A 25,079-nucleotide genomic window follows, 5' to 3' on the forward strand; every position below is an offset into this window, starting at 1 on the left:
AGTCGTAGGCCGTTTTCGTTCGTTTGCTGGTGGGCGCTGAACTTACCGATCGTCGGTCTGAATTCCTACTCCTGGCCTATCTGAGCGTTTAAACCTCCTGTGATGATCTTGACGTCGTGGCTTGGACAGCGGTCGTACTTGCGTTCGAGCTGCGCGTAAAATGCGTCCTTGTCATCATCAGTACTTCCGGAGTGTGGGCTGTGCACGTTTATTATGCTGAAGTTGAAGAATCGGCCCTTGATCCTTAACCTGCACATTCTTTCGTCGATCGGCCACCAACCGATCACGCGCCTCTGCATATCACCCATCACGATGAAAGCTGTTCACAGCTCGCGTGTTTTGCCGCACCCCCTGCAGCACTACGATGCCGAACCAGCGGTCCTTCAGTAGATCGGCGAGTCCTTTTTATTCGCTGGGCTCGTTGCCGTTGGTCTCGGTTCGTATTATTCTGTTGTTGATTTTCCGTTACGGTTGGCTCGTAGGGCCTGACACCACCCCCCTACTTTCCGGAGGACCATAGTGAGCTTAGAGTCGTTCCCTGGCACTAGGACGTTAATCAGCTGCCCCTATCATGGGGATCAGACGCTCAGGTTTGCAGAACCAAACCCCCCACCTTCCCTGTCAACGTACGACCAAAGTTCCTACCGGGAACGATTACCCGATCTTCCCTGAGGTTGCCCTAAGTTCCAGCCGGTACGACGTGGATGTAGGGATAGGAGTTGCTGGGAAGAGGCTAGTGGATCACAATGGGATTTGAATTGCGCAGCATACTCTGCCTTTACCGTGCCAATGACGAAGTTAACCCGGGAGCGGTCGCGTCGTGTACAGAGTACACGTACCATGAAAAATGCACGCTTGTGATACACAGTGCGAACGTAGTGCCGTTGCAGGTAGTCGAAGACGCGACTGCTCGAGGGTTAATGTGCAAATCGTACAGGCACTGGATATAAGTTAATCTGTACGTACTGCATCGGCTTTATGGGCCAACAGTGCACAATGGTCCGAATCCACGTTTTAGCAGGAAAAAAATCCGTCTGTTTTCGTTAATTTAAGGCGTTTGGTGTCTTCAGAGAAGTTGTTTGCATTTGTTTGCTGCATCTTTTCCAAAAATTTTTGATTAGGGTGGCCCGCGTCTTAACTCAAATCTGGAATAGAACTTTTTAATTTAAAGTCATACATGATCGAGCTCTTCAGCAAAGTTGTAGGCAATGCTATTTTGAGCAACTTTGCCGAATACGCCGTTTATCTAGCTCTTAATTTGAACAAAGTAGGTCAATTTTAAGTTTTGACATAGGGTGAGCCTCCCAAAAACGGTTTTTTCGCAATAACTTTTTTATTTGATTTTATTCGAAGATGCGAGCTTCGGAGCATTTAAAGAGCAAGTAATGACACACATTTGTTCTGAACATTGCATGTTGCTAGGTCCTGTCATTCAAATGTTATGGACAATTTTGACTTAAAAACAACGATGTCTTAAAATGCTTATATCTCATGGAGCTGGTAAAATTAAAAAAAAAGTTGTTCAAGCGGCATTTGGAAGGTCACATATAAAGCCAAAATTTAAAAAAACTACATATAACTCATACAATTTCGAAGATAGAGTCAAACTGTCTTTGGAAAAAATGTAGGTTTTCACCATGCCTACAAGTTTTCCATACACGAGTTTTTTGCAAAACGTGAAACAAAAGCTTGAAATTGATAATTTGAATCTTAGGGGTACAAGCTATGTTTTTCTAGGAAATCAGAACGATTATAATCTTTAAAACTGTAACCAGTGGTGTGTGAAGTGTCCAAGATTTGTGAGATTGTCGTGATTTTGTATATCGTTCTTGTGTAAAATATATCTAAGGAAGTGCTCAAATATTACATCTGGACACTACCCAACACCCACTGTGATGTAATGTAGCAAATAGTTCCGCTACTCACCACCAGGCATTGCAGAAGGATATGTTGGGCGGCCATGATGGGTGGTGTCAAGGAGGCCATGATGGGGCGAAAATGATGGGCAGATTACAGCACGGTCGAAGGCTTGGAGAATGAACCGCCATTCAGTTCTATCGCAGCAGCCGTCGGATACGGTCGCCAGCAAATGTGCGCTTTGCAATTCGATTTGTTTTTGCCATCCAGCTGAGTAGGCAAACGGTACTTGCTTTGTCTCCCGGTCGTTCACCGTCCGTCGCGTCGTTCGTCAGTGCTTCTGCGGTGCAATCGAAATGTGCAAGATAATAAATACCGCATAATTTCGCTTCCCCCCGGGTAGTCCTCGACCGTCATGGGAGGAAATAGCAATTTTTCTAAAATCGTTGGATATGGATTTGATGCTAATTCAAACTGTGTATAAGACAGCACAGGATCGTTCGCTTTTCATAAAGTTCTCGTCTATGGAAGCGATGAGGGAATGCTTTAGGAACAACGCGGATCCTAAGAAGTTTGTATATACAAACGGATTGACTATAGAAGTGCGTATGTGCATCGCTGGAGCTAACGTACATTATGTGCGATTCTTCGATTTGCCGCCGGAGCTGAGCGATGGCTGTTTGTCGTCGGAATTGGGAAAGTTCGGTAAAGTTGAACAAGTAGTTCACGAAAAATTCCCCCCAGACACGGGACTTGGACATATTTGCAATGGCGTGCGTGGCGTGTATATTGATGTGGAGAGCGATATACCACCAGCGATTGATGTCGGAAACTGGAAGGGACGAGTATTTTACGATGGACTGAAGGATGTGTGTTTCCTATGTTGTGACGACTTTCACTTGTAAAGTTTTAGTGAAACTGGCAACATTGTCGAGAAGGTTGCTTCGGGCATTATGTAAGAATTCAGATCGTTCAATGGTATATACGAAAGCAGTTAGAGAAGCTGCGTATAGTGTGAATTTGTTTGGAGAAGTGCTCCTTCAGAGAGTGGTACAAATACTAGGATGTAAGTTTATAATTAGAATTAATATAAGATTTGTATTTAAAATTAAATAAATTCTAGCATTGAAGCTGATTACCACAAAATCTGCTATCGATACGTGTTTGATTCCGAAGGAGACTGTCCCCAACAAACTTCAATGATCCTAATCATTGCAACAAACGGATCGCACAATGGAAGATGTGGAGCGATCCCTCGAGAGGTTTGAAAGCAAGAAACAATTATGGAGGACGCAATATGAAGAAAGAAAAAGGCGTATAGAGGAGGCATACGAACGCAGGTTGATGGAGATTGAAGAGGCTCACAAGGAGGCTGTAAGAAAGATCGAGTTGGCGTTCTGCACTAGGAAGAATGCAGTTGAGGTAGAGTATGGAAGGAAGAATGCACGTACAACGCTAATCCAAGAGAGTGTGATCGACAGTGTCCCATCCATTCTGGCCTGCAATGCACTAGGTAATACCAACTCAAATCATCAACGTACAGCAGTAGCCAATCGTCCACGCTCAGAACGAAGTTTGGAGATATCCAACGAAAAGCCTTGTTCTGACTATGCCATCGTTCCACCTGAAATCATTCCACAAACAGCTAGTTCAAAAAATGCATGCTCAAATGATCGAAAAACAGCAGTGATGAAAACTATTTCAAACGAAGCTGATGGTTCTGTAAATTTATTGGCAGTTTTCAACTGCGCCGATATCCTAAACAAAAGAATTGCTATCCAACAGCGGAATGGTTTACGTAAACGGCAAACATGTGAACCGATTCAACCTGTAAATGCCGTGAAATACACTCTTCAATGTCGCACACATGTGGTAGATAACAGATGCGGACGAAATCTTAGAGAGTCTATGTTTTCTGCAGATTTCGTGATATTCGATCCCGGCGGGTATATCGTGAGTAGGTCCACGTACATGATGTTGTCAACAAAACTGTAAGGAGAAAATAGTATAAACAAACGACGACTACGGCTATTGTGTTTTGTGATTGATAATGCTACATGTGTTGTGTTATCAGTAGTAGTGCTGAGATGTTTGTGCAGGGAGTAATTCCACGGCAAATAGGAAAGTTAATTGATTCGACATGCCACCAGTTTCACGTGGGGGAGAATGTTGTGACGACTTTCACTTGTAAAGTTTTAGTGAAACTGGCAACATTGTCGAGAAGGTTGCTTCGGGCATTATGTAAGAATTCAGATCGTTCAATGGTATATACGAAAGCAGTTAGAGAAGCTGCGTATAGTGTGAATTTGTTTGGAGAAGTGCTCCTTCAGAGAGTGGTACAAATACTAGGATGTAAGTTTATAATTATAATTTGGGGCAGCAGGGACGAAAGTCCTGGGGCCTGACGCACCCCCCCGCTTGCGAGTCAGCCGCGTAGTCGCCGGCTAAGAATAGGACTACTAACCCCAATTCAAGGTGTCAAGCGACCCGTGCTGAGGAATGAGTGATCGAGGGGGTGAAAAAGATGCTCGATCTTTAACGGAGCCTGTGGGGTACCTGGGCACCCCCCACAGTAAGCTGTCCCTTACCGCGTTAATGCAGGGCTCTGGCGTGGTGGACATTCTTTCCCGTGCGACTCGTGGGATTAATCATGAAATCAAACAAATCAAGCAATCAAAATTCAGGTGGAAGTAGTGGTGGGATCAACCCCTTCGCAAGAAGCGGGTTGATGAGATCTCCGACAAGGAGAAGTGAGGAGATAGGCGCTGGGAGTTGCGTACGCAGCTCAAGCGTGGGTGCTCCAGTCCACTTCCCGGCAAGCCAGCCGGTGGAGGTTATGGACGGAGCGTGGTTGTTGAGGGCCGTCAACCGAGGATCCAAAGGACGGTCCGCAATAGAGGTGGCTGAGCAGCAGCTTGGCAAAATCATCGACTTTGCGTCCACTAAGTCGAACATAAGCAAGGACCTGAAAACGGCCTTGCTTCGACTTAGGGCGTCGATCGACGATGCCAAGCAGGAGCACGCGGCACTCGCGTTGCTGACTGCTGCAGCAGCGGAGCCTGCAAATGAGAAAGTGCCGAAGTTTACCCAAACGGAGGCCTTCTCCTTCGCAGGAAGTCCAAATAAGGCGGAAGCGACTGCTCGCGACAAACGGGGCAAGCAATCGCAGAAGCGGGCGAGGCAACCGTCAGGCGAGGAGCTGTCTGGCGGTGCCCGCAAGGCCAGGCGAATCATTACCCCGAAAGTCGGTAATAATGCCGGAAGGTCGGACCCCAGCCAGGGTTCCCGGAAAGCTGGGAAGGGTGGGCCTGAAAAGGCTGGCCCGTCCCGGAACGATGGGAACAAGGGGTTGCGACCGCTAGTGGGCCCTCAACAGCCACAGAGTAGGGCGATCCAAGGGGAGGACCCCCCTTGGACGAAGGTAGAGCGGAAGAAGAAGAAGGCGAATCCGCAGGTAGTAGCGCAGGACGCCAAGCCAAGGCGTAGGAGGGCAGGTGCCAAGCGCGAGAAAGGCGACGCTATCGTCATCAAGACGGAACAGTCCAAGTACTCGGACGTCTTGAAGATGATGCGAAGCGACGCCAAGCTTGAGGGTCTTGGAGCCGACGTACGCAGTATTAGACGTACTCGTACGGGCGAGATGATCCTGGAGCTGAAGCGCCAGAAGGAGCACAAGGGCGCCGCCTATAAGAGGCTGGCAGAAGAGGTCCTTGGTGAGGGTGTGCAGGTGAGGGCTTTGACACATGAGGCGACTCTGAAGGTCAAGGACATCGATGAGATCACCGAAGTGGAAGAGCTCGTCACGGCACTGCGGCAACAGTGCGATGTGCAGGTGGCCGCCGCAGCCGTTAAGCTACGGAAAGGGCCAGCAGGGACACAGGTAGCTTTGGTTCAGCTACCTGTGGCGGACGTCAAAAAGTCCGTTAAAGTAGGGAGCATAAAGGTGGGTTGGTGTGTATGTCACCTGACATTCCACGAGCCACCAGAGGTTTGCTTCAGGTGTCTGGAACCAGGACACAAGTCGTGGGACTGCAAAGGCCCCGACAGGCGCAAACTGTGCAGGCGATGCGGCGCTGAAGGTCATAAGGCCCAAAGCTGCACGAGTCCGCCCATCTGCATGATCTGTACCGGGAAATCCTCGAACAACAGACATCCGATGGGTGGTCCAAGGTGCCCGGCCTTCAAGAAAGCCGCAGTGAACAACAAATCACAGTGCAGGTAACGCAGCTGAACCTGAACCACTGTGATGCGGCTCAGCAACTGCTTTGTCAGGCAGTTTCTGAGTGGGAGACGGATATCGCCATCATATCGGACCCATACCGAGTACCCGCCGGCAACGGCAACTGGGTCGCGGATGGGACCAGAAAAATGGCGGCGATATGGACGACGGGTAAATACCCCGTTCAGGAGTTGGTGTCTACTACCTATGAGGGCTTCGTGGTCGCCAAAGTAAACGGGGTCTTCTTCTGTAGCTGTTATGCGCCTCCGCGGTGGCCGATCGAGCAGTTCACGCAAATGCTGGACCGCTTAACGACCGTGCTAACAGGGCGAAGGCCGGTGGTAATAGCGGGCGACTTTAATGCCTGGGCCGTGGAATGGGGAAGCCGTTTCACGAACCAGCGGGGTCAGATCCTGCTAGAAACACTGGCCATCTTAGATGTCGACTTGGCTAATGTCGGTACCAAGAGTACCTTTAGTCGGAATGGAGCGGAGTCAATTATTGACGTGACCTTTTGCAGTCCTGGCCTAACAAGTAGTTCGAACTGGAGAGTAGATGATGGCTACACTCACAGCGACCACCTGGCGGTTCGCTACAGTATCGACTACAATAACAGCAGACAGCGGATAGAAGAAGAGGCGGCTAGGCCAAGGCCAAGCCCTCGCAGGTGGAAGACATCATACTTCGACGAAGGGGTATTTAGGGAGGCGCTCCGCCGTGAGCGAAACTTAATCGGTTTAGACGGCGACGAGCTGGTAGCGGTGCTCTCACGTGCGTGTGATGCGACCATGCCTAGGCGAGTCCACCCTAGAAATGGGAGGCCACCGGCTTACTGGTGGACCGACGCGATTGCGGACCTGCGCCGCGCCTGCCTACGGGCTAGGCGGCGGATGCAGCGAGCACGATCAGAGGAAGAGCGAAACGAACGGCGGGTGGTGTTCGCCGCTGCAAAAGCCGCGCTTAAGACCGAGATAAGAGCAAGCAAAAAGGCCTGCTTTGAGGGTCTCTGTCAGAGTGCCAATACGAACCCGTGGGGTGACGCCTACAGGATCGTTATGGCCAAGACGAGAGGTGTGATGGCTCCTACAGAGCAATCTCCAGAGATGTTGGAGGGGATCATTGGAGGACTTTTTCCGCGTCATGATCCTAGTCCTTGGCCTCCTTTCGTAGGACAGCCGGGGACTGGGGCTGGCGATGAGGAGAGGGTCACCGATGTGGAACTTGCGGGGGTAGCTAAGTCCCTTAGCGTAGGTAAGGCCCCAGGTCCGGACGGAGTTCCGAACCTGGCCTTAAAAGTAGCTATTGCAGAGGCTCCCGAGATGTTCAGGTCTGCTATGCAGAAATGCCTGGACGAGGGAGTTTTCCCAGAAGCTTGGAAGAGGCAGAGCCTGGTACTATTGCCAAAGGCGGGGAAACCACCCGGAGACCCGTCGGCATATAGACCAATATGCTTGATTGACACGGCGGGGAAGGTGCTCGAAAAGATCATCCTCAATAGAATGTTGCGGTTCACCGAGGGCGAAAATGGTCTTTCGAGTAACCAGTACGGCTTCCGGAAGGGGAGGTCCACCGTAGACGCTATCTTGTCGGTTACAAAAACCGCCGAGAAAGCACTCGAGCCTAAGAGGAGGGGAATTCGCTTTTGCGCGGTAGTGACTCTGGATGTAAGGAATGCGTTTAATAGCGCCAGCTGGTCTGCTATTGCCGATGCGCTCTTGCGTCTGGGGATACCGGAGTACCTGTACAAGATTCTCGGAAGTTACTTTCAGAATCGTGTACTAGTCTACGACACGGAGGTGGGTCGGAAGTGCTTTCACATAACCTCAGGAGTCCCGCAAGGTTCCATCCTGGGTCCGGTGTTATGGAATGTCATGTACGACGAGGTGTTGAGGTTAGAGTATCCAGTGGGAGTGGTGATTGTCGGATTTGCCGACGACATTACGCTCGAAGTCTACGGTGAAACGATCGAGGAGGTAAAGTTGACTACCAACCACTCGATCAAGGTTGTGGAGGCGTGGATGCGGTCCAGGAAACTGGAGCTGGCTCACCACAAGACAGAGGTGACGGTTGTTAACAACCTGAAGTCGGAGCAGCAGACGGAGATCAGTGTAGGAGACTGTACTATCCTGTCAAAGCGCTCCGTCAAACACTTGGGCGTGATGATCGACGATAAGCTTACCTTCGGTAGCCACGTCGATTATGCCTGTAAAAGAGCCTCCACAGCTATTGCGGCACTGTCCCGGATGATGTCCAATAGCTCTGCGGTGTACGCCAGTAAGCGCAAGCTTCTGGCTAGTGTTGCTACATCCATACTTAGGTATGGCGGCCCGGCGTGGGGCACCGCGCTAAGTACTAAATGCTACCGACGGAAGCTGGAAAGTACTTACAGGCTTATGTGCCTGAGGGTTGCGAGCGCGTACCGTACCGTGTCACACGACGCTCTCTGCGTCATTACTGGTATGGTGCCTATCAGCATTCTTATCAGTGAGGACATGGAGTGCTTCGAAATGCGCGGCACAAGAGGCATACGCAGGACTGTCAGGATGGCCTCTATGGTCAAATGGCAGCGCGCGTGGGACAGCTCCACCAAAGGAAGGTGGACCTATAGGTTGATACCGAGGGTAGATAGTTGGATTAATAGGCGCCATGGGGAAGTCACATTCCACCTGACACAGGTCCTTACAGGTCATGGTTGCTTCCGACAGTATCTACACCGTTTCGGGCATGCGGATTCTCCCGAATGCCCAGTGTGCAATGGTTTAGAGGAAACGGCGGAACACGTTTTGTTCGTGTGCCCGCGTTTTCGCACAATGCGTGACCGCATGCTTGCCACATGCGGGGAAGACACAACTCCGGACAACTTGGTCCAGAGGATGTGTAGGGATGAGTTTGGCTGGAACGCCGTTTCAACGGCTATTACCCACATCGTCTGGGAGCTACAGAGGAGGTGGCGCGTGGACTCGGAGAATGGCTAGTCCAGATGCAGTACAAGAGGTGGTCCAGGGGTTCGGAGTCGGCTTCGTAGGTCATACCGGTGCCCTGCGGTCGAGATCGACCCTTACAACGATTAAGTGGCCGCGGAGAGGAAGTCCCGGTAGCGGTGCTGTCGTGGCGTCGGTCTACTGGGTTGGATCCGAGCCCGCGGTTGGAAAGGGGTCCCCGGCAAGGGTCGGGGTAGGTGAGATCCTGCTGTCTGCAACCTACGGGTGCATCTGATAGGGCCTGAAGGGTAGTGATACCCTTCCTTGCGGGCAGGTCAGATCGGGTTGCACGTGGGCATCAGTTCTTGATGTCCGCTCAGCAGTAGGGCGCGGGCGGGGTTGACCCTGCCCGCCTTCCGAGGACAAAGGGAGTGGCGAGGACCACTCGGGAAACTGGCTAAGCGCCAGCATGCTACCGTGATGGACTCTCCAAAGCGAGTCATCGATGTTCGTTGCTGCAGGCTACGCAGCTAACCTTGTGGGTGCGATGTGCACTAGCCCCTCTCTGAAGCAATACCTTTTTGGTGGTTCCGGAGAGACGTAGGGTTTGGCGACCATAGGAATGGTTTAGTGGGTACGAGGAGAGAGTAGTCCTGGATTTTACTTTTGTTGTAGAAGACGGCCTGTCAGACCTACACTACCCTAACCTTCTGTTAGGGTGTCTGTTGAGCAGATTATCCCCCTATGGTTTAGAAGGAAAAAAAAAAAAAAAAGTTTATAATTAGAATTAATATAAGATTTGTATTTAAAATTAAATAAATTCTAGCATTGAAGCTGATTACCACAAAATCTGCTATCGATACGTGTTTGATTCCGAAGGAGACTGTCCCCAACATCCTATGTCGAGCGGTAGGTCACCGCAAGGATTCCTGCCCTCAACGGGCAACCCGGAAACAGCTGAGGAAACAACAACATAAGGACCAGGATCCTCGTTCGTATGCTGCTGTTGTTTCAGAGGAAGGCACGGTGGCCTCAAATCGGAAATCATCTGAGGTCGAAATAATTGAAGTTCTGAAAGACGCGGATCAGCTGGAGGAAAGAGGAGAGGAGTGCGTACTGGAGGAAGAAGTGGAATAAAGTGACCAGACGTCCCGCGTTTCGCGGGACAGTCCCGCATTTTGACCAAATGTCCCGCGACAAATTATGTCCCGCGAAATGTCCCGCGTTCGTCTCAAATCGTAAAAATGTCCCGCGTTTGAAAAAAATTCAACAAGCATTCAAAATATTGTACTAACTTCAAAGCCAAAATAGTCAAACCGGTTTTGTACAAAGCACAAATCACATCAAACATATTAACCCTCTTCGTGTGTTAGGGTCATTATGACCCCTAAACGTGCACTAGGTCAGCGAGGTGCGCGCAAGCTAATGCACGAAGAAGGTTAACGGAACTTTCAACATCAGAGTTCAAAAACTGAAAGATTTTGGCGAGAAAGTACATGAAGATTGTGGGTTACAGTAAAGTTTGATCTATTGAAAGCTTTTTTTATCGAGCGATAAAAAAGTCCTAGCATTTTTTTTATTTTAAAAGAAAAAAAATCGAATATTTGGTTGATTTTTATGCACAGTCAGACAGCATCATTTTACAGTTCGGTGAAGAAAATAGAGAGTTACAAGAGTACAATTACAAAAGTAGTGGACGAAACTGTCTCAAGTTCAAACTTCAGGGCAGAAAACTATGTAAGTGCGCACTGCGCACAGTCAGATGAAAAATCTGGAGGGAATTCGTTGCCCGAAGTTAAAATCTTTCCGAACCCAGTATAGTAAACTTTTATTGGAAATTTATTTTGACAGTATTATTTTTTTTTTCAAATGGGTGAATATCAAAACCTTCATTGACTGGTACGAGTACGCTCGTAAATTAAATTCATCCAATAAGTTAATCAATGTTGACAGAGAAGCATCCAAGCTACTTAAGAAAACAGTAGGCAAATGACAAAATTGGACAAGCAGAAGCTGGTCACTTTAAAGTGGAATAATCTGTCATTTGCGAATCCGAAGCAGGCTCTGAAGACGAATGGCGCCCGATGACCCAGATGGAGAAATTGGAGGAAGTGGCGAAGGCAATAAAGGGAGTGATGGGAAACCCGACTGCCGAACAATTTGCCGCATCTGGGTCGAGCTCAGGATTTGGCCCTCGCGTGAAGAATAAATGCGCGCGCAGAACCCTTTATTAGTTTTCGAATTGATTGTAGAATAAGAAATTGATTAAAAAGAATATCAGCTCCGTAAAGTTTTTTGTTAAACGCATGAGCCTTAAATAAACGATTTGAAAAAAAAATGAACCGCCATTGCTAAACCAGCAATTACGTTGCAATTCTCGAGAAGTGAAGACGTGAGTTAGCAAAGCTAAACCAAAAGTATTTGAAGCAAATTTAAGAAAGTGACTATGTTACAAGTCGTGCGACAGTGAAAGAAGCGATTAGGAAAAAGCATCCAGGTAACCCAAGGTTTACGTTAATTCCAATTTAAAAAATAACGTTCTTGTAATTTTTGCTCCAAATTTGGCTTTATATGTGACCTTCCAAATGCCGCTTAAAGAACTTTTTTTATTTTACCAGCTCTATGAGATATAAGCATTTTAAAACATCGTTGTTTTTAAGTCAAAATTGCCCATAACATTTGAATGACAAGACCTAGCAACATGCAATGTTCAGAACAAATATGCGTCATTACTTGCTCTTCAAATGCTCCGAAGCTCGCATCTTCGAAAAAAATCAAATAAAAAAGTTATTGCGAAAAAACCGTTTTTGGGAGGCTCTCCCTTAGTCAAAACTTAAAATTGACCTACTATGTTCAAATTAAGAGCTAGATAAACGGCGTATTCGGCAAAGTTGCTCGAAATAGCATTGCCTACAACTTTTCTGAAGAACTCGAACGCGTATGATTTAAAATTACAAAGTTCTATTCCAGATATGAGTTAAGACGAGGACCACCCTAATCAAAATTTTTTGGAAAAGATGCAGCAAACAAATGCAAACAACTTCTCTGAAGACACCAAACGCCTAAAATTAACGAAAACAGAGATACGGATTTTTTTTCCTGATAAAACGTGGATTCGGACCATTGTGCAGTGTAAGCTCAATAAATAAATCATTCTCTGTAACATACATGTATGCTACCCACGTTGACGTTACGGGTCGCCTATTTTTTGCACAAACCCCATTATTCTCTAATGCATCTGAACCGTGCCTTCGTTGATGTAAGAAAGGCAATTTTCATTCTTTCTACTATCATGCCCTGTATCATCATGATGTATCGAAAAATCAGTTTCGCTCTAGGCAGGAAAAAAATCTTTATTTGCTCTTCACGAATGTCCAATCAACCCAGGATTTGCCCATTAAAGCTGTACGATATCGATCCTTGACACGAATCATCCAAGCTGACCATCGGTTCATGATGTCTTGATTCTACTATCAGCTACTATCTCCAGCTATCAGCCTCGACGACTTCAGATGATAGGCTAGTTACTAATGGAAAACGTTTCCTGTCCGGCGTCTCATGGGGAATGACAATATCCTCTGAACAAGTCGACAGAAGTTTAAAACCACTTTCCTTGCGATGCGATGGGATGCTACTTCGAAGAAGAAATACCCATAGCTGATAGCTATACACATCCGATCATGACTTAAAGTGTTATAGGGTGTGGGACCACTTGGGCAGAGTCTTCTTGTCAGGAAGGTCAAAACCTTCCGTTACAGTTTAAACACTGTTAAACCAAATGACGTTAATACACGGCTAGTATCATGGTGATAAAAAATCGAACGAAATCTGCCGAAAATAAGAGTCCCTGCCCTGGTCTCACATCTAAGTTCAACCCGGTACAAGTGAAAGTCTACCGACGAGAAAACGGAAAACAGAAACAGGATATACAGCAACTTGAAACTTACACCGCATTAAACAGTTTCCAAACAGTTACGATTCACTTTATCGTTTTCCTCTATTTCCTCTGTAAATTGGTTTGAGGTCGTGATGATTCCCGCGACGGAGCTTGCACCGGACTTTCCTTTACCGGTCTACCGGCTCCAGTTGCTGACATCTACCACCACCGCACAGCCCGCAATAATTGCCACTGGTTCAGATGAAAAGTCACTCACCCAAACACCCCCAGCTCGGTTCAATCGTCCCTGTTGAACACTCTTCACAATCTGATTGGCTGTCAATTAAAACTTACCTACCGTCGTCGTCATCGCCCCTCTGATCTCTAATCTGCTGGTGTCCTTTTCCTCATTTCCAGATATGGCCGCGAGGACGAAGAGGTAATGGGTCTGAAGTTTTGCAATGAAGCCGTCATCGCCTTGCAGCAGATCTGGCCAAAGCCCATCGGCACCGAACCGGAAGTCCTGACGCCCCTGCAGGTTAGTATCGATTTCAACGGAATTTTCACTTCTTGTGATTCTCAACACACCGGTCCGGTTCGGTCGTCAGTTTGATTAACATCAAAAGGTTCTTTGATTCGTGAAATCGAAATTGCTATCGTCACTGTACGTTGTAGGTATCCGAAAATTCACCATGCCGCTTATTGGTGTTTTGACATTTCTGTTCTTCGTTTTGGTGTTTGATTTACGGAGCAAGACTTCAATTGAATTCCAGCCTTTTTTATGCTTTCTCATGAAACTTTTTCGAGTTTTCTTTGGAATGACGTTAACGAAACAGCTCTACAGAAAAATCTAATTCGTCAATTGCGCTAATTTCCATCATATCAGGATTTTGGGAGGTTTTCACAACCAATTTTTTTTTTATCAAGGGGATTAGTTGTGCTATCATATGCATTTATGTAGATTATGTTATGCAAGAGCATTTTGGAGATATAGCTGCAAATGTAGTGTACACCACTTATTCTTCACTCGATTCAACGTTTTATTTCTATGTACATGTGATATATTTCAATGGAAATTGCACAATATTCTTTGTTTGGGTTGGGACTGTTAGATAGAAATGTCCTATGTCCTTTTACAGCTGTAACATAGATCTCCAGGTCATCCAAAACGTCCAGAAGTTTTGAACTTTGTCTACTGAATACAAATAGTTGTGTTTACTTTTTTAAATCACTTGAACTTGATGAATGATATTCAAATATACATTTTGAATCATGAAATGGTGGTAGTCATGACCTGGAGATGTTCTAGGCAACTTAAAATAGCTCTGGAGTTCTGATTGTAAGGCCTTTACCTGTAATAGTATACCAAACCAATGTATGAATGTCAGAACTGATTTCATTAGATCCATACATGTAAATCAGAGTATGAAAGACTACACGCGAAAAAATCCGTTCTGATAAATGTGAACAAACAAACGCAAATATGAGAACAAGCAAATATACACCGTGAACTGGAACTAGTTCCAACTGTCAATATGGGCGTTCTAGAAACCGTGATATGTTCACGGTGTACATTTCTTATTGTTGTTATCGTTGCTATGCATAGTTCCCGTTTGTTCCCGTTGCCGTGACTGAGAGTTCACGTATATCGGAACGGATTTTTTTGCGTGTAACTGTACATCAACGATACCTTAGGCCATCCAAATCATTCTGGAGTTAAGGCCTTTATATCTACACCTGTAATAACGCATCGGGTGAATTTCAAACTTGGTATAGTGCGTTTTGGTAGTCGTAGAAGATCATAGAACTATTCTGAAGTTGGGGAATAAGGTATGAATTTGAAATGGTATATCAACAGAAGCGCACAAACATTAGAGTTTGCCCGTTTGATTCACACACATAGTGCAAGTCATGGGAGACAAGTTTCCAGAGCATGAGAGATATCTGAGGTCACCTTTCAGTATTATGTGGTTAAGGTCTTCAGATCTACAATCGTCACAAAGCATCCTGCACGTTCCAAACTTGGTGTAGTGTGTTTCAGTAGACATAGATGATAAGTTCGACCATATATCATATAACTTAAGACTTTTCTAGATCATCCAAACCATTCTGAAGCTAAAATATACGGTTTTCATTTATAATGACCTATCAAGTGCACTAATATCAGCATTTATCTCATTTGATCCCAACATGTAATACAAGTCGTGGGAGACAAATTTCCAGCACATCAGCGATATCTGAAGCATCATTTTTGTTATGTTGTCTGGCTAAGGCCTCCAGATCTATTTTCGGAAATTCCAGTCCATCGGAAATTTACTCGGTAATTTATTCGGATTTTTTTTTTCAGTAGGGGTAGGCGGGGCAATATGGACACCCGTGGCAGAATGGACACCCTTAATATTTTGAAATATGTGAACTTTTTTGAACTTTTAATTAATGGAGAATATAGTTCATTTGTCTAAAACGTAGTTTCAGGAAAGAAACACTCGAAATTAAAATTATACTTGATTTTACACGAAAAAGTTGCGTCCTCCGTTTTTTGTGCATGGAAATTATAATTTTCACACCATCTAAAATAAGATTTGGTGATTAATTTATTGCAGGTCGATTAAAACCTGATATTTCTAGCACACATGCAAGTAGTTTTGCTGTATTTACATGCTTAACATGTTTATATTTTGGACACTCACCTTTTTGGAAGAAGCGGCAAAGGAAAAATATAACCTAAATCACAAACCAACCAAATTTTTCGATTTCAGTATATTTTCGTTTAAATGTTCACTATAGTAGACATAGGGCGAAACAAATTGGTCAAAAAACGACAGCAGAGGAAAATAGTTGTTCTAGGCACAACTGTACATGCCGACAAAAACGAAGCTTTATCCAAAACAGCCTGAATTTAAATTAACTGAACAAAAATGAACTACTTCGGCGTATTATTCATCCATAATAGTTGTTTTGTAATGAAATGACTTTTTAGGTGTAAATAATGTACGAAATTCGTAAAAGTCTCATGGTGTCCATATTGCCACATGGGGGTGTCCATTCTGCCCCGTATGTTTGAAGACGGTCATGAAAAACTAACATTTTTCATAACATATTTTGAAGTGGATAAATCATTTTTCCTCGTGAGCATTCTTATGCAATAGATGCTAAATAGACTTTAACCCTCTAATACCCAAATTTTTTATTTTGATCTAAATGTCATTTTTCGTCATTTAAAATCAATTTGAACATGTTTTGGAAGATGATTCTTTTTAATTCTCGATTTTGTAAATTTTGGTTTTTGATTTTTCTAATTTTTATTTTTTGACATCCCTACAATTTTATATTTTTCCTGGAACCCTATTTGGCATACCAATTTTTTAAAATGAATACATTTTGAGATTTTATGATTATTCTTAAATTATCATTGTTCAGGACGGAACCGTATTAGCCTGAATTCTCTCCAGAAGAGCGTGCTGTCAATTGATGGGAGAGAAACGACGAATGAAAAGAACGTTGACTTCGTAGCCGAACGTTCGCAGGTACACCGACAGAAGTAAAACTGATCGCACACAACACACACGTTACGCAGCACAGATAATTATTACATAAAATTGCAATTGTTGGACAGGACAGAGCAGCAAAGGGACTACAAATGTAAGACTTACGATTCTATAAATTTATACTAGATTAACATTCAATTTACTAACATATTAATAACTAGATCAATGAAACCTACGAACTATGTTGAACTTAAAACTAAATAATGAAATAAATTTGCAGCTAAAAGCAAACTCAAACATAAAAAAACGAGTTTCGCTAATTGGATCGTCCGAAACAACAGTTCCTGGCCAACAATCATTGTTTTAAATTTTTTTCATGACAAATTTTATTTTCTGTGTAACCTTTAGAAAAAACAATTTTAGAGTGTATTCAACTCCCTTAAACTCTTCTACTTTAATAGAATGATTGAGGAAAAATTTAAAATACGTTAATTGTTGCGATTAAATACAAAAGAAACAATGACATCCAAAAGGTGACCAAAACATCATTTTTTCAATGATTTTTGAAAAATGTTATTACGCTTTAAAAGACACCAAAAACCTTCGTAAGATATACAGAACAGTCCTAAATATCAGCTAAAAATATAAAAGTTTTGATTTCCCAGGCAAGAAAAAATACAAAAATGTTTAAACTATACCCCGTCTAAAGGCGGGGTTGGGTATTAGAGGGTTAAAAAGATACATGTATCAAAAAACTTAACTTTTTTGACATCTTGCCAGGTAAAGTTGGCAAAAACCTTAGGGTGTCCATATTGCCCCGCCTACCCCTAATTCATTCGGAAGTGCTTCTGGGAAATTCTTCCAAAAAAAAATCTTCGCCAATTTCTTTTGAATTCCGTTTCTGTAAATCCTTCTGGAATTTCTACATCCATGCCTTTCAAAATTCTGTCGGCATATATTTTTTTAAGAAATTTTCGGAAATACCTTTCAAAATCCATTGCATAATGAATTTATCAAAATCATTTATCAATTCCTTCTGCGATTGCGGTGAAGTTTCTAGACAGTTTCTTCGTGAATTCTCAGTGATGTCTTATGTTGTTTCTTTGGGAATATCTTCGGAAATTCTTTGGAACTTGCGACGAGGCTTTTTGTAGTAGTTTTATCGACAATTCCTTTGAAAATTTTTCAGCCATGTGTCTTATTGCTGCTTTTTCAGGAATTTCTTTGAAAATAATCTCCGGCCGTTATAATAAAATTCCTTTGAAAATAGCTTCGGAAATTCCTTTGGCAATCCTTTTAAAACTTCTTTAGAAATTCCTTCAGCAATTCCATCGTCTTCCAAAGCCTTAGGATTCTTCGGGAATCGTTCGGAATTTCTTTGACATTGTCTTTGAAAAACTTTCCAAAAAAATCGGCGAATCAGTCTTCGGAAGAATAAATATGAATACAATAAAATACATCGGAATTACAAAATGAATCTAAAAAAATGCCGGAGAAATTCTAAAAAGCGTTGCAAAAGGAATTCCCAAGGGAATTTTTGCCTGAATGCACAATGACAAAAACTAAATAAAATAAAAACATAAAAAAATTTCGTTAATATCTCCAAATCCATTGTTTTATTTCTAAATTGTAACTTACTTGCTAGTTCTTTCACTGAAATTCTTCAATAAAATTCTCAAAGAAATTAACGAAGGAGCTCCGAAATTTCAAATTACATTTTTGACAAATTCTAGAAGAAAATGATGAACAAATCTATATATATACCGTGATTTCGGGTGAAATTGATCACTTTCCACAGTTTTTGGCTTCTTATTTTTGAATAGTTATCGATATGGTCAAACTCAATGCTTTAAAACAAGTACCACCATGGGTTTCATCAGTCAACGAGGTTGAAACTTTTACTGTACATAATTTTATTGCAATAAATATAATTTAAAATAAAAATCCGAAATTTTAGTTTCGGGGTGAAATTGATCAGTCAGTGAAATGTCTTTGTAAGTGCTGAAAATAAATTTTCCATTTGAATTATTCACCCCCGAATGCGAAAACCTTTGTAAAACTTAGACAAGTTTACTAAATTTTTAATTATTTAAGTTAACAATTTAATAAATCTAGCGAAAACGCCTAAAAGTATGCAATTTCCATACTAGACAAGTCATTACTTTAGAAAAAGTACAATTTTATGCATAAATAACAATATTTATAGAACTTTTGATGACGAAATCGGGTTTAGCGAAAACTTGGCAGCTATAAACATTCATTCGAATAGTTATTCCATGTGCGATACAGCTACGGTAACAACAGTTTGAAAGTGTCTTTGAAAATCGCCAAACACGCAGTTTCAGAAAATATTAAATTTTATACAGAAATATGTGAACAATTATATGTAAAACATGTAAATTCATCATTCAATAACCCTTGCGCCAGATGATGATCATTTTCTACAAATTGTTTGAAGTTCAAAGCTTTATTTTTGACTTATAAAAATTGCCCTCACGCCGATCAATTTCACCCCACTGATCAATTTCACCCGAAATCACGGTACCGTCATTGGGGGTGAGAATGGGACAAAAAAGGATACTCGAAGAGTGTTTGTTAAATAACAAATGCAGTTGAAGTCGGAATAACTTTTTATTTGGTATGTATACTCTTCTATATGGTAATGATAGTTTAGCAAGAAAGTATCACATTATATGAATTGTCCACTAAACTACAAATGATTGAAAATTGACCCAATCTCACCCCTTAGAGGGGGTGAGAATGGGTCAAAGTACTCGAAGTTGCCTATCTAAGAATACAAGTTAATTTTGTTGACCATATCTAGTAAACCTACTTAAAATACAATGTAACCATGACGAATAAAAACTTAGGTAATTTTAAAAGATGATTAATCCACCTAAAAGGGCTAATACAATCGAAAAAAATGGAAATTTGATAAAATAAAGCATTTTCAGCCACCATAATCATTGTCTTTTAAAGTATCAACCTCCATGAGAGAAAGGGGGGGAATTACAATGAGGGAGAGGCGCATTGAAAGATTTATTGAAAAAAAACATGATATTTTTCCACGTTCGTTCGTTTTTCGAAATTGTGTCATGTTACCGGTTTTATGGCCCCGGTATTTCCTGGATGTTACTACCGTCTGGTAGTTTCACGATATTTCTTTAAAATTTAAACAATGGGTGGAGAAGAAAAACGCTGTCAAGTTTATTTTGTGAGCTTACGATATTACAGTACACTAAACATTAGCTGATGATCAGATTAGCTGTCCAAATGCATGGATTTATTGTTATAAATGATTTTAGGCACTAAACGTATGAACACAATCGCTTGACACTTCTTCGACATATTTTTGAAAAAAAAAGCGAGCTTTTTTGAAGATACGGTAAACATAGCACCACTCTAACGTCAAATGGGGACTGGATAACAAGTTGAATTTTTAGATAAGGTTATGTGCAGTCGATAACTTGCTTGACCCAATCTCACCCCCATTCTTAATATTTAGACATAGGGTTGAAAATATTGAATTTTTAAATAAAAAGTGCATTGACAGCCCGCTTTTTTCGTTGCCTCAACCAGGTAATACCTACAGCTAACCACTTATAAGAAAATTTATGGTTAGGTACTTGGGTGAAACATCACAAGGGGAAAATTTTTTCAGAGTGATTTACTAGTAGTTTTGGCGAGCGTTCGTTCGAGACAGTCGCAACTTTTCGTTCGTCCGGTTTGTCTCCAGTTCGGTGGCTATTTTCGTGCTAGTGTTTCCGAGTGATTAAGTTTATTAAGTAATTATCCCTAGTGGGACGCGTGCGGTTGGCGAGGCCACAATTTTTGCCGCAAAAGTTCGTTTAGTTTGAGTAAAGTTCACGTTTTCATTATATCACGTGGCGCATTGACCGATTATCGAGCACAGCAGCGCAGCACCCCCCGCACACCGCGCCGCTCGCGCGGCCGTGATCGGCTTTTTCCAGTGAGTACCCAAGCTCATCGTCGTCGACAGCAGCAGCCCACCGAGAGAAGAGCAGAGAGCGTTCAACCGCCGCACACCGCTCGCCTCCTCCCAGTGCGGGCGATCCCATCGCTTGGACCTGTCGTCGTCGAGCCTGTGGCAAAACAGAGCACAAAGCTAAGTATTCAAAGTTACCCCTCGTTGTTCCCCCCTCTCCACTGACTCTTTGATTAGATTTAATTTGGTATATAAGCAGTTTTTTTTTTTCTCTTTTTTTTTCCCTCACTTTCCCTGTACAGTTAATTTTGTCCCTTGTTTTTTTTTTATTATTTCGTCCCCGTGATAAGTGTTAGTTTAAGATTTTTGAGTGCCCCGTGGTGGTAGTTAGCTGCCACAATGGGCGATGATGACGATGGCGGGGGTACGTCGTACCGCATCAACGAAGCTTTGTTATTGGCATCGGATTGCTCGAGCCAACAAGGCGATTTAAATGCTAACCCGTTTGCCCCCCTTCACCCTGGTGCTTCTCCAATGGACACCAACAGTAAATCTGTTTCGACGTCCCCCCGCCTCAAGGCCTACCCTCCCGACTTTGGCGGGCCATATGTTGTTTTCTTCCGACCCAAAGGCAAACGTTTGAACACCGTTCAAATCAGCAAGGATCTGACTAAGCGGTATTCTTCCGTTGTCTCCATTGACATGGTCGGTACAGCTAAGCTTCGGGTGACAGTAGGCGACCGAAAACACGCTAATGAGATTGTGGCCTGCGAGTTGTTTACTCTTGAGTATTTTGTCTACCTTCCGAGCGCGTCAATTGAGATTTCGGGGAAGGTCGCCGACGCATCTTTGACCTGCGAAACGATCATGCAAGGCTGTGGTCGTTTCCATAACCCTTCTCTACCTCCTGTCCAGATACTGGATTGCCGGCAACTGCATTCGGTATCCCAGGAGGGCGAGAAGAAGGTTTACACACCATCTGAAGAATTTTCTGTGACCTTCTCCGGATCTGCATTACCAGATCTGCTGGTGATTGGCAAACTTCGGCTACCTGTGAGGCTGTATGTACCGAAGGTAATGAATTGCATCAATTGCAAGCAGCTGGGCCACACCGCCCAGTACTGCAGCAATAAACCTCGCTGTGCAACATGCGGGGAGAGACATGTGGACGGTGCGTGTAAAACGCCGCCCAAGTGTGTTTATTGTGGTAGCGACCGTCCACACGATCTCAATGTTTGCCCGAAGTACATACAGCGAAAACAACATCAAAAACGATCGTTGCAGCAGCGTTCAAGGCGAAGCTACGCCGAAATGCTGAGAAAAGCTGCTCCGGTCGTTGAATCACGCAACATCTACTCGTCTTTGTCTCTCGATGATCAGGGCTCTGACTCTGAGGTCGGGGACGGGGTTCCCTTTGTTTTTAAGGGTGAAACGAGGAAACGGGTGAGGCTCCAGAGACCCACCAAAAAACCTCGGAATCTGCCTAGCAGTGACCCCCAACCCACCGTGACAAATTCTAAGAGTGTTAAAAAAGGTAACAAACGTTCACCTCCTGGATTCAAAATCCAAGATGAACGAGACTTTCCTTCGCTCCCGGGAACATCAAAAATCCCAGATGTCCCAATTTTTTCGACTTCTCAGCCAGAGGGACAGCATTCGGAGAACCAGGAACAACCTCTTGGTGCTCCGATGTTTACGCTTTCTGGCATCGTAGACATCGTCCTTAACTTCTTTAATGCTTCTGACTCAGTGAAGAGCATTGTCATAGCACTTCTTCCTTGTGTGTCTCCTCTTTTGAAGCAGTTGGCTTCTAAAATGCCCCTCCTTGCGACATTCGTATCTTTCGATGGCTAATTTAACCACCGAGGTCGAAGATATGATTTCTGTGCTACACTGGAACTGTCGTAGTATCGTACCAAAATTAGACTCTTTCAAATTTTTAATTAACAATTTACAATGCGATGTTTTTGCGCTATCCGAAACATGGCTGACACCCGATGTAACCTTACCTTTTTCCGATTTCAACATTATCCGTCTTGATCGGTCCGACTCGTACGGAGGGGTGCTTTTAGGGATCAAAAAGCAGCACTCATTTTACAGAGTCGATTTTCAACCGATGACAGGCATCGAAGCCGTCGCATGTGAGGTGACAATCCGAGGTAAAACCCTCAGTGTTGCCTCCATATATCTTCCTCCGAGAACTGTGATATCTCGCAGGGATCTCGCCCACATCTGCTCGGTTATGCCCGAGCCTCGGCTGCTCATGGGAGATTTCAACTCCCATGGTACAGGCTGGGGGGAACTGTACGATGACAGCCGTTCAACTTTGATATATGACCTCTGCGACGACTTCAACATGACAATTTTGAACACCGGAGAAGTTACGCGAGTGGCACCTCCAGCTAAAGATGGCAGTCCTAGAGACAGCCGATTAGACCTCTCAATCTGTTCGAGCTCACTATCGCTGGAGTGTACATGGAAGGTTATCCAGGATCCCCATGGTAGTGATCACCTTCCGATCGTTGTTTCTATTTCCAATGGTTCACGTCAGCCTCCATCTATTGACATTTCCTACGACCTCACGAAACACATTGACTGGGGAAAGTACGCGGAAGCAATTATAGACGGTGAGCAATCGGTAGAAATTCTTCCACCGCGGGAAGAGTATCAGTTTCTATCAGAACTGATCATCAGTAGCGCGCTGCAGGCACAACGTCGGCCAGTTCCAGGTCCTTCGGCTCGCAGGAAACCCCCCAATCCGTGGTGGGATAGCGAGTGTACAGAAATCTATCGCGAGAAATCCGCTGCGTTCAAAGAGTTTCGGAAACGCGGTTCGGTTGAAAACTTTAAGCGGTACGTTTCCCTTGAAAGCAAGTTCAAGAACTTGATCAAGGCGAAGAAAAGCGGTTACTGGCGTCGGTTCGTCGAGGGTTTATCGCGCGAGACATCAATGAGAACTCTTTGGAACGTCGGGAGAAGAATGCGTAACGCGTCGTCGGTAAACGAGGATCGAGAAAGCTCTCCTCGGTGGATTCTCAAGTTCGCAAAAAAAGTTTGTCCAGATTCCGTACCCGTGGAGCGAATAATTCGTGATGTTTCCGAGGATAGGGACGACATGGATAGGCCGTTTTCGATGGTTGAATTCTCACTTGCTCTTCTTTCATGTAACAATTCCGCTCCAGGAATGGATCGAATTAAGTTCAACTTGCTTAAAAACCTCCCCGACGTCGCTAAGAGGCGCTTGTTGAACTTGTTCAATCAGTTCCTGGATAACAACATCATTCCGGATGATTGGAGGCAAGTGAGAGTGATAGCTATTCAAAAACCCGGGAAACCCGCGTCGGATCATAATTCGTACCGTCCAATCGCGATGTTGTCTTGTCTGCGGAAGTTGTTAGAGAAGATGATTCTCTTTCGACTGGACAAATGGGTTGAATCGAATGGCATGTTGTCTGATACACAATTTGGTTTCCGCAGAGGCAAAGGAACGAACGACTGTCTTGCGTTACTTTCTTCAGAAATTCAGCTTGCCTTTGCTCAAAAGCAGCAAATGGGCTCAGTGTTTTTGGATATTAAGGGAGCTTTTGATTCAGTTTGTGTCGATGTTCTCTCCGACAAACTACACGGAAGTGGCCTTTCACCAATTTTGAACAACTTTTTGTATAATTTGCTGTTTGAGAAGCAGATGAGTTTTACTCATGGCGACTTGACAGTTTCACGAATTAGCTACATGGGTCTCCCCCAGGGTTCATGTCTAAGCCCCCTTCTTTACAATTTTTATGTTAGAGACATAGATGATTGTCTCATGGAAAATTGCACGTTAAGACAGCTTGCGGATGACTGTGTTGTTTCTATAACGGGATCAATAGCAGTCGATCTGCAAGGACCACTACAGGATACTTTGGACAATTTGTCTACTTGGGCTCTCAAGCTGGGTATCGAATTCTCTCCGGAGAAAACTGAGATGGTTGTCTTTTCTAAAAAACACAAACCGGCAAAGTTTCCGCTCCATCTGATGGGTAAGACAATCACTCATAGCATGTCTTCTCAATATCTCGGCGTCTGGTTCGACTCCAAATGCACCTGGGGGAAGCACATTGTGTATCTGATACAGAAATGCCAAAAGCGAATCAACTTTATGCGAACTATTACCGGAACATGGTGGGGAGCACATCCGGAAGATCTGATCAGGCTGTACCAAACAACCATTCTGTCGGTTTTAGAATACGGTAGCTTCTGTTTTCAATCCGCGGCGAAAACACACTTGCTGAAGCTTCAACGGGTTCAGTACCGTTGTCTTCGGATCGCGTTAGGTTGCATGAACTCAACTCACACTATGAGTTTAGAGGTACTCGCTGGTGTACAGCCTCTGACAGACCGCTTTGCGGAGTTATCGTTCCGGTTCCTCATCCGATGCGAGGTTGTGAATCCATTGGTCATAGAAAATTTCGAAAAGCTGCTCGAACAGAACCCTCAAACTCGTTTTATGAGTGTGTACTACTGGTACATGACGCTGGAGGTAAGCCCATCTCCGGTTAACACCAATCGTGACAACTTCTCAAACTTCGACAGTTCCTCAGTGGATTTTGATCTCTCTATGAAGGATGAGATCACCGGTATTCCGGAATCTTTTCGTTCCGTAGGTATTCCACAGATCTTTGCAAGTAAGTTCGGGCATGTTAGCGGGGACAGACAGTTCTTCACAGACGGTTCGAAAACCGATGATTCGAGTGGTTTCGGTGTCTACAACGAATTTTATAGCGCCACCTAC

General features: G+C 44.1%; 1 protein-coding gene across 3 annotated transcripts in view; it reads left to right on the plus strand.

The window, feature by feature from the left end:
- Nucleotides 1-25,079, plus strand: part of LOC109431771 (uncharacterized) — a 436,488-nt gene that overhangs the window by 301,959 nt on the left and 109,450 nt on the right. For all 3 annotated transcript variants that reach the window (XM_062856052.1, XM_062856051.1, XM_062856053.1), the window contains one exon: nt 13,292-13,412. In XM_062856052.1, coding sequence (XP_062712036.1) covers nt 13,292-13,412 — 121 coding nt within the window. The remainder of the gene's footprint in view (nt 1-13,291; nt 13,413-25,079) is intronic.

The sequence above is a fragment of the Aedes albopictus genome, chromosome 3 (assembly GCF_035046485.1).
Source record: "Aedes albopictus strain Foshan chromosome 3, AalbF5, whole genome shotgun sequence".
Classification (NCBI taxonomy): domain Eukaryota; kingdom Metazoa; phylum Arthropoda; class Insecta; order Diptera; family Culicidae; genus Aedes; species Aedes albopictus.